Source organism: Ammodytes marinus (assembly GCF_949987685.1).
Source record: "Ammodytes marinus genome assembly, chromosome: 20".
NCBI classification, from domain to species: Eukaryota; Metazoa; Chordata; class Actinopteri; order Uranoscopiformes; family Ammodytidae; genus Ammodytes; species Ammodytes marinus.
This window is the reverse complement of record NC_137224.1, coordinates 23,802,743-23,816,702: the sequence shown is the minus strand read 5'-3', so window position 1 is coordinate 23,816,702 and position 13,960 is coordinate 23,802,743. Positions and strand designations below refer to the sequence as shown.

Below are 13,960 nucleotides of genomic sequence, written 5' to 3'. Positions count from 1 at the left end.
CACACACACACACACACACACACACACACACACACAAAGAGGTAATAGATGGTTAGTGAGGTAATAGCATCCTGCCTGTCTTGAGTCTTTCATCTTATTAAATAGGTGGTAGAGAGTCTCCTGGTTAGAGTATGGGCTGAATACATATACAATACATGCCACAGGTTTTGGATCTGAAAACATATCAAACATTTGTTAAAAATACACTTTTCTCTTTAGGGTTTGGCTGAGGTTAGTTCAGGGGAATCCTGGTTCAGGTAAGCTTGATGTTCCTGTACATTTTTCACTTCAATTCATTATTTAAAAAAACGTGTTCCACAATTGTGTGTACACACAGCGTTGAACAAGTCTTTAGTCCCATTTTCTTCAATCAACCGTTGCTCTGGGTGACATGTTCCTTCATCACAATCACTGTAGTTTGATTATTATGGATTGGGTCTCACGTACACTGCTGCTACCATTAATACTCACTAACACAAACAATGTTCATTACTCCACAGCTGAAAATAGTCCCAAAAGATAGCTACCCTATGTCCTCCTTTATGTTTGATAGGAACTACAGGGAGCCACTGTTTGGGGAAATGACTGAAATTCGAATTATTTGTGAAGTGTTCTAAAGATTGGTGTCTTACGGTAGGTCTACAGGAGCACATTGTTGGTTTTGGTTTTCGCGTGCGATTTATTACAAATATATATAGAATAAGAAGGATTACAGTATACCTCCAAGGATCAGCCTTCTGTACTCTCTCTAATTGTAGGACAATCAATTGGTCAAGATCCACTAGCTCTGACATGGTGTCATCATCATGTCAGTCAGCAGAGAACAAGCTACATGTCAACATGTTTGCCCCAAAAAAAACATTTACTTTTTCTACACATCACCAAAAGTCAAATTGTTTATTGTCAGGTACAATGTAGAACCATTATCACACCCCCAACAACATGAAAGCATTAATAAGAATTGTAGACTATGACAATCAAAACAGTGTGTGTGTGTGTGTGTGTGTGTGTGTGTGTGTGTGTGTGTGTGTGTGTGTGTGTGTGTGTGTGTGTGTGTGTGTGTGTGTGTGTGTGTGTGTGTGTGTGTGTGTGTGAATTGACAGGCACTTTGGAGTCAAACAGCTATCTGTTGAACATTTCACCCACCAACTGTGTGTGCTATTCCTCCACATGTTGACTTTACCCTGAACAATTTGTGAAGCATTACACAATCCAGAGGCTGAGATCAATGTGCGTACTGTTGGTTTTGGAATAGCGTGTTAATGTGTGAGGCCATCAAAGCTCACAAATAAGCTTGTTGGAGGGATGAGCTCAAATCCTTCAAACTCAGCCCATATTCTCAGTTGAACTGTGTTGGTCTCAACAACTGTAATCATCCCTATTGATAAAACATACTCAACCCATATTTTGTGATGATCTCAATCTGCGGCTATCTGTGTGCGGGGCTGTTTTGAAGGTTCACTCAATCATTAACCTAATCTACTTACTGAAAAACTCCCACTTGCAGTGTTTGCATGAGAAGTCAGTGATAAGCTATTTGAAGTTGAATGTGGTGATGGGACAGGCATTGACATCAACTAAACAGTGTGCGTATCTGTGGCTGCCTTTGATTCCTCTGTAAAGCATGTGGCAGGGAGACAGCAGAATGAAAAGCAATGCTTTGAGCAGTGAGGGGGTCGGCCCCTCCACCACAATACAAAACTAATGGAACCAACCATGACAAACATTTAGTCAGGACCTTGTGTCCTTTAAATACCAAATAACCATTTTTGAAGTGGATTTTTTAACAGACATTTTGCATTGGGAGATTGAGCCTATACATAGATGAACAGACTTGTACTTTGATTGAAGTACAAATGGCAATGCTAGTTTTCTTGTTGTGTTAGTGCTTTCTTCTAAGTAAAGGATGTCATTTCTTGTTCTGCACCATGACTTTTTACCATTTGTGAAATATTAACCAGACTTGCGTCCTCCAAATATGGAGCTAGAATTATAGTAAAGGGGATCAAACGTGATAAACTACCGATTCAAGCTCTTTTATTTTTCCTAGGGTTCTGATATAAAGCATATAAACACTGTTAGCAGTAGCTTCATGCTGGATGCTGTAGACTACATTGGAGATTTGTTGTTCAAGTGTCTATGGGGTAGCAACTGTCCTTATCAAATAAACATGAAATTAATTCAATGTAAATTCCTTTGGCTGAAATCAAGCAACATTTTAAATAATTTATAATTTATAAGATTAAGTCACCAAATAGGTCGAGGCTTCCCATGTGATACTGTGACAGTCTGGGATCCCAACGTTTTCAATATATATATATATATATATATATATATATATATATATACACACACACAGACTCCAAATGTTCAGTGTCTCTTATTTCATTTTTTAGAGGCATATGTTTGAGTAGAATTAACATTTTGATTTTATAATATAAACTACTGACACCATTTCTTCACAATAAGAATATTGTCATTTAGAGCATTTTCAAGTGAGTAATGTAGAGATGAAGATTTAAGAAAAATCCAAAGGGTCTCTTAATTTTTTCCAGGGCTGTATACACAATTGCGCAGGAAGCAACAGCACCATGAGGCTTGCTCACTCTCACTGCGCCCTCTGTCCACACTCAGCCGGTCAACATGCTGCTATGTTCATCTGGTCTTCTCATGACTCGCATAGTCTTAAACATCTTCTCTTAGAGGTGAAGGCACTCAGCGACATAAGGATTGGAATCATTCCAATTTACCAGGTGTTCATCATGGCAGCGGCCATAATCGGGTTGGAATATTTTACCATTAGGTATAGCGTCAGCAGCTGTCATATTATAGGCTACTCCTAGTTAGGCAGGCCTACATATTACAGAGCAGCTAAGTGTTTGCACATCACCTTACAACGCGTCTTTCTTTTCTTTGTGGACTAAAAGATGTCCTTATAGCTTTGTTTAGATGTATGGAATTGGTTTAATTTGTATTCTAGGTTTCCGATCTCATTATTGTGCCAAATTACTAGCATTCAACATGTGAACAATATGCAGGCCTGAGGCCTCTGCTAAAACCTCATTAGTCTTATTAGGCTAAGGTTTATTGGTGTGTCATTTTAATTCTTAGCCGAGCGCTAGAGGCTACTTGGAAACATTACGCAATCTATTGAGACAAAATAAACAGATGATTAAATCACAGACATATTCCAGCTCAGCTACATCGGGAGAAGGGACCATTTATTCTCAGCACAAAAATGGTTCATCGGTTATCACTCAACAAAACATGATTTTCGCTCTGTTGGTTTTGTAGAGCACAATATCATATTTGAGTCAACGTCTTTAAGACACATTAAGCGTTTAGCATCCAAAACGACAAAGGCATACAACACAAGAAAAACTAGGCCTACATATGCCTATGCCTACAGTGATCCACAATCAACACAAATACACAGTACATTATATAGAAACAGAAAGCTTTCAAACATAGGCCTATGCGACTGACCGCCCGGTGTGGAAGGCACTTGAAGATGGTGACATGTTGGAGATGTATATTAGAGTCTATCATCCAGTCATTGAGACCAAAGTGAAGAGGAGTCCACTGATCAACTCGATGTGTCCGTGCTTCAGTGTTCATCATCATCGTCCTCTATGTCCAGCTCCTGATCCGTGTCGTCAGAGCCGTCAGAATGCGGGTGTGTGTGCGTGTCAGAATGCGGGTGTGTGTGCGTGTCAGAATGCGGGTGTGTGTGCGTGTCACAGGCCGCCGCTGTGTGTCTGTGCTCTGGGCTGGGCTCGATCCCGGCCGAGCTGTCTTCCTTCCCTAGCGGAGGATTCTCCTGACGCACACGGAGAGAAAGCATGACGTCAGTGACACGCCAACCCTTTAGCCATATCGCTGTTTAATAACCATGCAAAGAAAATCAAAGGGAACATTCCTAATAAAGGATTTCAGCCGCAGAAAAAAATAAGAGACTAGTCTGGATTATTCTTTAATCTTCATCTCTACATTACTTCATGGAAATGCTCTAAATGACAATATTTCTATTGTGAATTTGGTAGAAATGTTGTCGGTAGTTCATAAAATTAAACCAAAATGTTAATTCTACTCAAACATAGGTCTACTTTATGCCTATAAATAATAAAACAAGAGACACTGAACATTTGGAGTGGTCTCTTAATTTTTTTCCACGGCTGTAGGTCGTAATTAGTCATTCGGCCTCTCACCTGTTTCAGTCTGCGCCACTTCGCGCGTCTGTTTTGGAACCAGGTTTTAACCTGAAAGACAAAATGAAAAATGAACTCATGAGATTTGTTTGTCACAGTCAAACACGAAAGAACATCACTGTTCAAACAGTGACATCGGGCACAGTGTCCATTACATTCTCTTTCTAGAATTATTCGTTACGTAAATTCATTGATAATTGAGATCACGAATAGGCTTAATGATGATATTTCTGTGGAATGTATTTATAGGCTACTCATTCAACGCTGATCAGAATCGCGTTTGCCCTCGCGGCTGTGCAAAACGATATGAAATTGTTCAAATAGAATCAGTAGTAATTCTAATAAATGCTCGGGTCTTCAGGGGAATATTTGGCGTTGAAGCCGTAAATATGATTTCAACTTTGCCTACCTGCAGTAAATGTTATAATCATTTTAGTACAACATGTTTATCTGAATAGGCCGCTGGGCATGCACGCATGAGTAAAAAATAAGTTCATTTATTAGAATAGGCCTATATTTATTATATTTGTTGATACACATCGATCAACATTTCTGTCAATGTGTTCGGAAGCTGTGATAGAGTTTAGTTTAGGCAGCTTGTGTTGATGTTTTGGTTGAGTTTTCTCACTCTCTCGCACTGTGAAATGATTTCTAAATACTGCAGGTGTGTTGTCAAATGGATGAAGAAGTTTTCTTTATTATAGCGTGTGTAGCAGCAGCGCACTAAGCTCTCAGGGCCACCGTACTAAAGTTCATTTCTACTATGACTTTGTGTCAATGATAAAGGCTGTATGTAGATGTATCTATGGTAGATATAGGCCTACTATCTACAGATCAGATGCATATTATCTATAGATGCTGACCTGTCTCTCGCTGAGCTGCAGCAGCTTGGCCAGTCGTTTCCTCTCCGGAGGGGACAGGTATTTCTGCGTCTCAAACTTCTTCTCCAGCTCGATGGTCTGCTCGTTGGAGAAGCGCACCTGACCGCCCTTCCTCTTGTGAAGAGGCCGCTGGATGAACGGGCTCCACAGCAGAGGTTTACCTGTACACAAGGAACCAATGGGATCAACAATTAGGCTACTTTCAAGAACATATCGAGCCTCATATGGGCATTCTTTGCTGACTACACAAGGGGAATAATTCATGTTTCACCATTCCCACACAATGGTAGGCTGACACATGTCGTGAAGCAGACTGACAGTTAAATTATAAGTAAGAAGAACACACTCAACACTTGAGCCATCATTAATACAGTGTTAGACTAACAGTAATACAGTAGGGGGAATAAAAGAAAAATTAATTAAAAATTCAGCAGAGACATTAATTCCCCACAGTCCTTCGGAAAACATTTAAAAACGAAATATATTAGGCCCTATGCCCATGCGCATCTATTTTAGGCTACTTGCTACACGTTACCCTACACATTCATTTGACTTCATAAGCATCTGAAGTAGAACATCATCATTGTTAATATTATCAGGCTATTATCATCCTCATCATCAGGCCTATTATAGCCGATTCTGTTACTGACTGAAACCAACGGAGAGAGTTCAAATGATTGAAGAAGAAATGAATTCATTGCGAAACTAATAGGTCCTACTCTATTGTGTGGAGACTAAAGCTATATAACTCCTCGTGTCGTTTGTTGAGAGAAAGGTTTGGTTTCCTCTCTCCTCTTAATGGCCTGGAAGAAACAATAGCCGCCACACGGGCCTGCTGCACGCTGTCTTTTAAGGAAGGTCGTGACAGAGTGAAAACTATGGCCAAATATCCGCTTCATGTGCTTCCTGCTTTGCGGTGATTCTCTCCACCAACAGACACTGTGTATGCCCACTGACACAATCAGTCCGCCGCTGTCACACTCCTTCACTGCTGCTCTTTTCCAAAGGAAGTTGGCCAATCCAGTCCCGTGAGACAGACTATATTCTCCCCTATACAAATATCATGAAAGGAAAGATTAGGTATAGGCTAGCTAAAGGCTTTTGTTGTTGTTGTTGTTGTTGTTGTTGTTGTTGTTTATCATTGGTAAACCTGGTTTAGGCCAATAAGAGAAAAATTACGAAAATATATATTTTTTTGTTAAGATTATTTTTAGGCATTTTCAAGCTTTATTAGATTGTACATAGTTGAAATAGGGAGACAGAGAGAGAGGGGGATGACCTGCAGTAAAGGTCCACGGATCGGAATCGAACCCGCGACCACTGCAACAAAGGCCGGGGGCCAATATGGTACGCGCTGTATCCACTATGCCACCGGAGCGCCCAACGAACACATTTTTAAGTCCGTAAAGAAATGCAAAATATCTGACAGCCTAACTGAATAAAAGAAAAATAAATAGTAGGCCTGAACTATAAAACTCTGGCTCTGGAAATGACTGATCAAGTGCTGTTGAACATATTGTCCATCATATTTAGTTTGACAGATTCACGTTTACCCCAATGCAAAATATTCAAAGTAGGCGTGTTGAAGTAAATAGGTTGGTTTGCTACTTTTCAACCCCTCTAACGAGTCGTGTGTTCGGGTTAGATGGTTAGATTCCCTTTAGGCCTGCTCTTGTGTTCGGGTTAGATGGTTAGATTCCCTTTAGGCCTGCTCTTGTGTTTGCTTTATTTTCTTCTCTCGCCGCCGACCATAAAGAAAGTCAGCCACATCCTCGCGGGGCCCGCCAGAGGAAGTGCAACAATATGTGAAGAACGGATCCCGGGCTATCGGAGGCCGAGTGTTTCCTGAATATGTCTGTATTGAGGATGTCGATAAAATAATCAGCAGCGTGCAGCGGGCCTCATGAGGAAGCGGCTGGCCGGGGGAGAGCCAGGAAAACATTCAACAGCTTCTGAAAGCAGATTTACTCCTATCGACAGGCTCACGGCTTCCGCTACAGCCGGAAAAGGCCCCAACAACACAGTCACACTACACTTAAGAGGACCATCACGACCACTTTCTACCTAAAACCTAAAATACCTCAAATCATGGACACAACTATGAAATGTAAACCGACCAATCTAAACCTGTGTGAGCGACCGATATGTGTCAAATCAAACTGAAATATTTGGTACATTTAGTCCTTGTATTTCCTTAGAACATATATCTTTATTAAACATGGTTTAAAGCCGTGCACCATCTGTGCGTAATGATGTCAAGCTGAAGTCATCTCAAATCCCAATCCTGATTCATCCCACGGTAGAACATAACCACACAATACCTGCTTGGATTCATTATATATATATGTTTCCTTGTAAGAGACATTGATTTTGGTGAAAACACACACGCAAATCAAAGCAAAAAAACAAAGCAGTGACATAACAAGTGCTTTTGAGTCCAGCTACGATTTAGTCACCGGCTGACTTGCTTCTCTGATGTTTCAGAACAATGGGAGTCAGGAAAAAGAGTCAAGGTTGTTATGCGCCCCCCACCAACCCCTTTCACCACTTACGGGGAGGATAAGCCCGCTGCTATTGTTGCCCCACAATATGTCTGTCACAATAACAGTGTGACTCATATGTGCGTGCGCAGGTATCATTCAGAAATGTGTCCCCGGGACTTTGATGACCTGAAGACTTAAAGAAGGAACACGTCCAAAGACTGTCATACCCCGCAATCTGTTTATGGAAATGTCGACTGTCTTGAGTTCGGTGCGCATGCATGGCCAAGCGTGATATGCAAAAGTGGTTTCGTTGGCTCTAAAACGAAGCTCACGAAGACAGAAACGTTTTCATGCAAAGAGTTCCTATCGCCACATCATCCACAATCATTTTCTCCCCCAGAGCTGTTATTGCACTAAATACTACACAACAAAAGACCTCAGACACTTTGAAATGCATCCTGCCCCTGACCTCTGTCACATCAACAGTTGACTGTGCGACATGTTGTATATGCTTTCGTATCACTATGTTTTGTTTTCTAAAAGTTGCACTGAATTTGAGAGTTGTTGTATTTGACCATACGCTCTGTTTGTAGTTTTACGCACAGTTTATAGGCAGTTTGACGCAAGTGGCCCAACTCACCGAGAGGGTCGTGCCTCAGCAGTGCGTGTGCGTACTCCCCCATGGAGCGGTGGTGGTGGTGGGTGAACGGGTAGAAGGTCCCACTGGAGGCGTAGGTCGCTGTGAGCGCCGCGGCGGCGTGGTGAGACAGCGACGGGTGGATCGGTGTCGGCTCATAGATGTGTGTCCGGTGGTACGGAGAGATGAGACTCGTAAAGGAAGAGTTTGGAGACGGTAGGGTCGGTGTGGGGAGGACCGGAGGGGAGGAGGAAGAGGAGCTGGTGCTGGTCGCTGTCCTCCCGAGGATATCCTCTATGTAGAAGGGTGTCGGGTGAGTCGGCTGGATGGGGGTCGGTGCGTAAAGCGGGCCGCTCATGGTGCCCTTTGCCGCTGCTGCTGCTGTACGCTGGAGCTGAGTTAACGGAACGCTGTGTCCCTCAGTCCTCTCCCTACAGCCTTCCTCTGGATCGACAATATAGAACAAGAACTATTTTCTTTTTTTCTACTTTTTTTTTTTACATAGTACTACCGAGTGTACTGTCACCTTCAGCGCCAACCTGAGTCCACTGCCTGGCCGAGACACAACGAGTAGAGAGTCTTTTGGGCCCGTTGAGGAGAGTGTTCGGGGCCGTTGAGGAGAGTGTTCGGGGCCGTTGAGGAGACCGTTAGAGCGCTGTGGTGTCCATCAAGTTGCGGTGGTTGGACTGGCTGGCTGCTGATCTAACTGCTGGCGCTGTTATCTGGCAGCAGGCGGTGGAGGGAGGAGATAAGTGGACAGCCGACTTCCTGCAGGTGGCGGCCGGCCGTTTCTCATTGGCTCCGCGGCGGCTCGAGCCTCGCGCTGATCACAGGAGTGAGAGAAGAGATAATAGTGATTCAGGAGAATCACTTCTCTACAGCCAATCATCTGACAACTATAAGCTGAACAACAACTATGGTCGGAGGCAATAACGATGGAACTGATTGGCTTGTTTAAATGCTTACTTTAAAAAGTCACTTTACTCAGAATAATAGACCACCTCAGCTCAATATTATAGGCCTAGGCGTTTGGTTACAGCATCCAATCGTTTTGAAAAGCGATATTATTCTACATTTATATTACAGACTTAATTTCCATTTCAAAATTCCACAAATGTACTGAAACATCTTTATTTTTGTGAACATCCAGTTCATACTGCCATGCTCTTATTTGAACCAACCTCTGGATACAGTGTGCTAACGGTATGATGTGGTTTGTAGTAGTGGCTATTTCAACATCTCCAACTCTGAGATCTCAGGGAAAGCAGAAACATGTAAACAGATGTGGCAGCAGCCTCTCCTGGACTATAGGCTATAGCAGCGCTGAAGTGACCTTCATGACACCTTTTTGACTTTATAATGTTTTGCCTATAACATTTATCTTTAATTTAAACAATGTCCGTAGAAACCTGTAAAGTAGAGTACGCTATGTTAGTTGTTTATTTTAACTTTTGTTTGTGTGTTCACCTTTTCGGTTGTGTGTTTGTGTTCTTGAAAAAAATACAAAAATAAAGTATTTAAAAAAATAACTCCAACTTTGCTTAATTTAAGTGCTTGAGAATGAATGAATCATTTATTTGTCGGTTTGCGATAATCAACTCTATTTAGGATTGAGATGGTTCTCTTTTGAATCAGATTTGTGATTGTTTTAGGCCTATATGTTTTCCCCCAAACCTCCACACTGAGTAATGTATGGAAGTATATAGGGACCAAATAATACAGAGTAATGAATTCGGGTTAAGCATGTCTTTTGTTAAATTCAATAGCCTATAGCAAATTACTTTAATATTTTGCTTCTAAAATGGTAACCATGTGGTTTCCATCATAGTTTTTAAACTATGACAACGACACATACATGCATTTTCATACAATCTTTCTATTTCAATATAGTCTATCATAATCTGTAAGAAAAAGCAATGAATGAATTTTAACTGTAACACTTATCTCCCCATTGTTGTGAGTGAGCCTTTTGACAACAATCAACTCAATGTCATGCAACGAAAAAAGAGTGTGATTCCCTACAGGCTGACAGTTGTATTTGTAACACCCTGTCCTTCAGTAAAAGCAATAATACAATATACAGGTCCTTCTCATATAATTAGCATATTGTGATAAAGTTGATTATTTTCCATAATGTAATGATAATAATTGAACTTTCATATATTTTAGATTCATTGCACACCAACTGAAATATTTCAGGTCTTTTGTTGTTTTAATACTGATGATTTTGGCATACAGCTCATGAAAACCCCAAATTCCTATCTCAAAAAATTAGCATATCATGAAAAGGTACTCTAAACAAGCTCTTAACCTAATCATCTGAATCAACTAATTAACTCTAAACACCTGCAAAAGATTCCTGAGGCTTTTAAAAACTCCCAACCTGGTTCATTACTCAAAACCGCAATCATGGGTAAGACTGCCCACCTGACTGCTGTCCAGAAGGCCATCATTGACACCCTCAAGCAAGGGGGTAAGACACAGAAAGAAATTTCTGAGCGAATAGGCTGTTCCCAGAGTGCTGTATCAAGGCACCTCAGTGGGAAGTCTGTGGGAAGGAAAAAGTGTGGCAGAAAACGCTGCACAACCAGAAGAGGTGACCGGACCCTGAGGAGGATTGTGGAGAAGGGCCGATTCCAGACCTTGGGGGACCTGCGGAAGCAGTGGACTGAGTCTGGAGTAGAAACATCCAGAGCCACTGTGCACAGGCGTGTGCAGGAAATGGGCTACAGGTGCCGCATTCCCCAGGTCAAGCCACTTTTGAACCAGAAACGGCGGCAGAAGCGCCTGACCTGGGCTACAGAGAAGCAGCACTGGACTGTTGCTCAGTGGTCCAAAGTACTTTTTTCGGATGAAAGCAAATGTTGCATGTCATTCGGAAATCAAGGTGCCAGAGTCTGGAGGAAGACTGGGGAGAAGGAAATGCCAAAATGCCTGAAGTCCAGTGTCAAGTACCCACAGTCAGTGATGGTCTGGGGTGCCATGTCAGCTGCTGGTGTTGGTCCACTGTGTTTTATCAAAGGCAGGGTCAATGGAGCTAGCTATCAGGAGATTTTGGAGCACTTCATGCTTCCATCTGCTGAAAAGCTTTATGGAGATTAAGATTTAATTTTTCAACAAGACCTGGCACCTGCTCACAGTGCCAAAACCACTGGTAAATGGTTTACTGACCATGGTATTACTGTGCTCAATTGGCTTGCCAACTCTCCTGACCTGAACCCCATAGAGAATCTGTGGGATATTGTGAAGAGGAAGTTGAGAGACACCAGACCCAACACTGTGGATGAGCTTAAGGCCGCTATCGAAGCATCCTGGGCCTCCATAACACCTCAGCAGTGCCACAGGCTGATCGCCTCCATGCCACGCCGCATTGAAGCAGTCATTTCTGCGAAAGGATTCCCGACCAAGTATTGAGTGCATAACTGAACATAATTATTTGAAGGTTGACTTTTTTGTATTAAAAACACTTTTCTTTTATTGGTCGGATGAAATATGCAAATTTTTTGAGATAGGGATTTTTGGTTTTTCTTTACTTTTTTGCCAAAATCATCAATATTAAAACAATAAAAGGCTTGAACTACTTCAGTTGTGTGTAATGAATCTAAAATATATGAAAGTCTAATGTTTATCAGTACATTACAGAAAATATTGAACTTTATCACAATATGCTAATTATATGAGAAGGACCTGTATAATACTAGGTTATATGGAAAGATGTAAAATCTCTTTTTAAAGTCATGAGAAAAAGTACAGAAGTATTATATGTGGCCTACCTATTACAGTATAGGCTATACTGCTTAAGCATACTTAATGTATTATACATGGGATTATTATTACTGATGCATTAATGTTTGCATCTTTCTCTCTGGCATTTTGTCATTACATTCTGTTATAGTTTTAAACTATTTTGGTCAAGCTAGAGCTGAAGAGAGGCTGATTGACACTGTAACTTGAATGGTTTGCACTGTGCGATGCATTATAACAATGAACACACAAAGGGAAAGCTAGCTATACTTCTCAGTACCAGCGGAAGCCCTATATCTATATTAGCCTATGGTTCAGAATAAATAAAACAGACTATGAACAGAACATATATTATTTGAACTGAGAATTATATTCAACTGTTTAAAAATGCTTGTAACAGTCATTTTACGTAGAGGCTTGACAACTGCCAATGTGCTGCCACGCGCGCCCACATTAAACTGCCTCCCCAAACTATACTTTCACTGTGATGTATTCCTACACACATTGACATGTGTATTTCTGTAAAGTGGTCCTTTATTTCACAATACAGGCCCACCTTACTTGTGTTCCTATTTCTCATCAACATTTCTTCTCTTTCATTGAGAAATGTCTTCACACTAGCTGAGTGAAGATGTTTTTAAATGCTGGAGGATACTACATTTTTTTAATGCCTTCTTCAAACTCTCAGAAATAGCCTACACGTAGACTATTTATTCTTTGTTTTTGGTTCATAAAAAACGCAAATGAAAGTTACATTTACAACATAACCGCCCCAGGATCATAATACCCCGAACCCCCACCCCCTTATACTCATTCAAATTAAATCTATGACAGGATTTAGGAGTTCTAGTCATGGTCCTGCTTTTTTCGAACTGCCCAACTGTGCGTTACATGGTCAGAGTGTTATCTTTATACAGGCCTAATACAAGTTAACTGCAATCCACATCCCCAAACGGTTCAGCTCAATGGCGAGTGATTAACTCATTATTTGAATGTTTGGAGTGTTCCTGTGAAATCCAGCTATCAGTGAGGTGGAGGTGATATACTTATGATAGCGACTATAAATGCAAATCACCTGAATGGCTCACTAAGTGCATGTTTACGCACCTCACACACGTTTCCGCAAAGTGTTAAACAATAACCGACAACTTCTCTGTTCCACAGTTACAGCACGGACAGACGAGCTGATTTATAAAGCCTACCAGCTGCACGTGTTAGCCTACCGACATCCTTTTTTTTATTACCAGTTAATGATATTGTCACCAGTCACTCTTCAGTGTCTATTGCCTGGCGCTGATATGTGCGCACGGACATAGGTCCGATTTCCTTGTGCGTGAGCGCCACGCTAAGTAACTGCCAACTTTCTAAACGGCTGTAATTTAGATAGCGGTGACTTAGAGAGCAAACAGGGATATGAGCAGCCTTGAAGACATGAAAGAAGTGATCAAACGGCTAATATTTGGACTGAGACAATGATTGCAGCGCATTGATCGGGCCCGGCTCCCCGCGGCGGCAGACTGCTGTCCAGGAACGATTGATACGTTGGAGCAGAGACGGTGCTGCGGCTGTTCATTGGCTGCTGGCGCCATACTGGCCTGGCCTAGGTCTCCATTTACAAACCCAAAGACTCCAAGATACAGCTGCTGAGCTTTGATACAATGTCTCCTGTCCTGCTTACGGTTAAACATTATCCATTTCTGGTAACACTTTACAATAAGGTACACAAAAAAGAGTAGATACCCTTTTAAAAGGGTAACTACTCTTTTTTTGTGTACCTTATTGTAAAGTGTTACCCCATTTCTTCATGAACAAGAGTTTGTCAGCTTGATACACTGCCATCGGTGTGTGTGTGTGTGTGTGTGTGTGAATGTGGCAAGCAATGTGAAGTGCTTTAGGGCTGAGAAAATCATCTAAGAAGCCCTATAGGCCTATACATCGAGTCCATATCCTTTATCATTTTACTCTGGGTTGTTGAAACATTGGAATCGATGCTTGTACGTATTTTAA

The 13,960-nt window shown here is 41.5% G+C and overlaps 1 protein-coding gene across 1 annotated transcript; it reads right to left on the bottom strand.

Moving 5' to 3' along the window:
• Positions 1 to 3,406: 3,406 nt before the first annotated feature.
• Positions 3,407 to 8,872, bottom strand: hhex (hematopoietically expressed homeobox). The gene is made up of 4 exons (XM_080049578.1): positions 8,213 to 8,872; positions 5,072 to 5,250; positions 4,209 to 4,259; positions 3,407 to 3,820 (listed from the first exon to the last, which is right to left on the bottom strand). The coding sequence occupies exons 1-4, from the start codon at positions 8,565 to 8,567 to the stop codon at positions 3,608 to 3,610; spliced, it is 798 nt and encodes a 265-aa protein (XP_079905704.1). The 5' UTR covers positions 8,568 to 8,872; the 3' UTR covers positions 3,407 to 3,607.
• Positions 8,873 to 13,960: the final 5,088 nt, after the last annotated feature.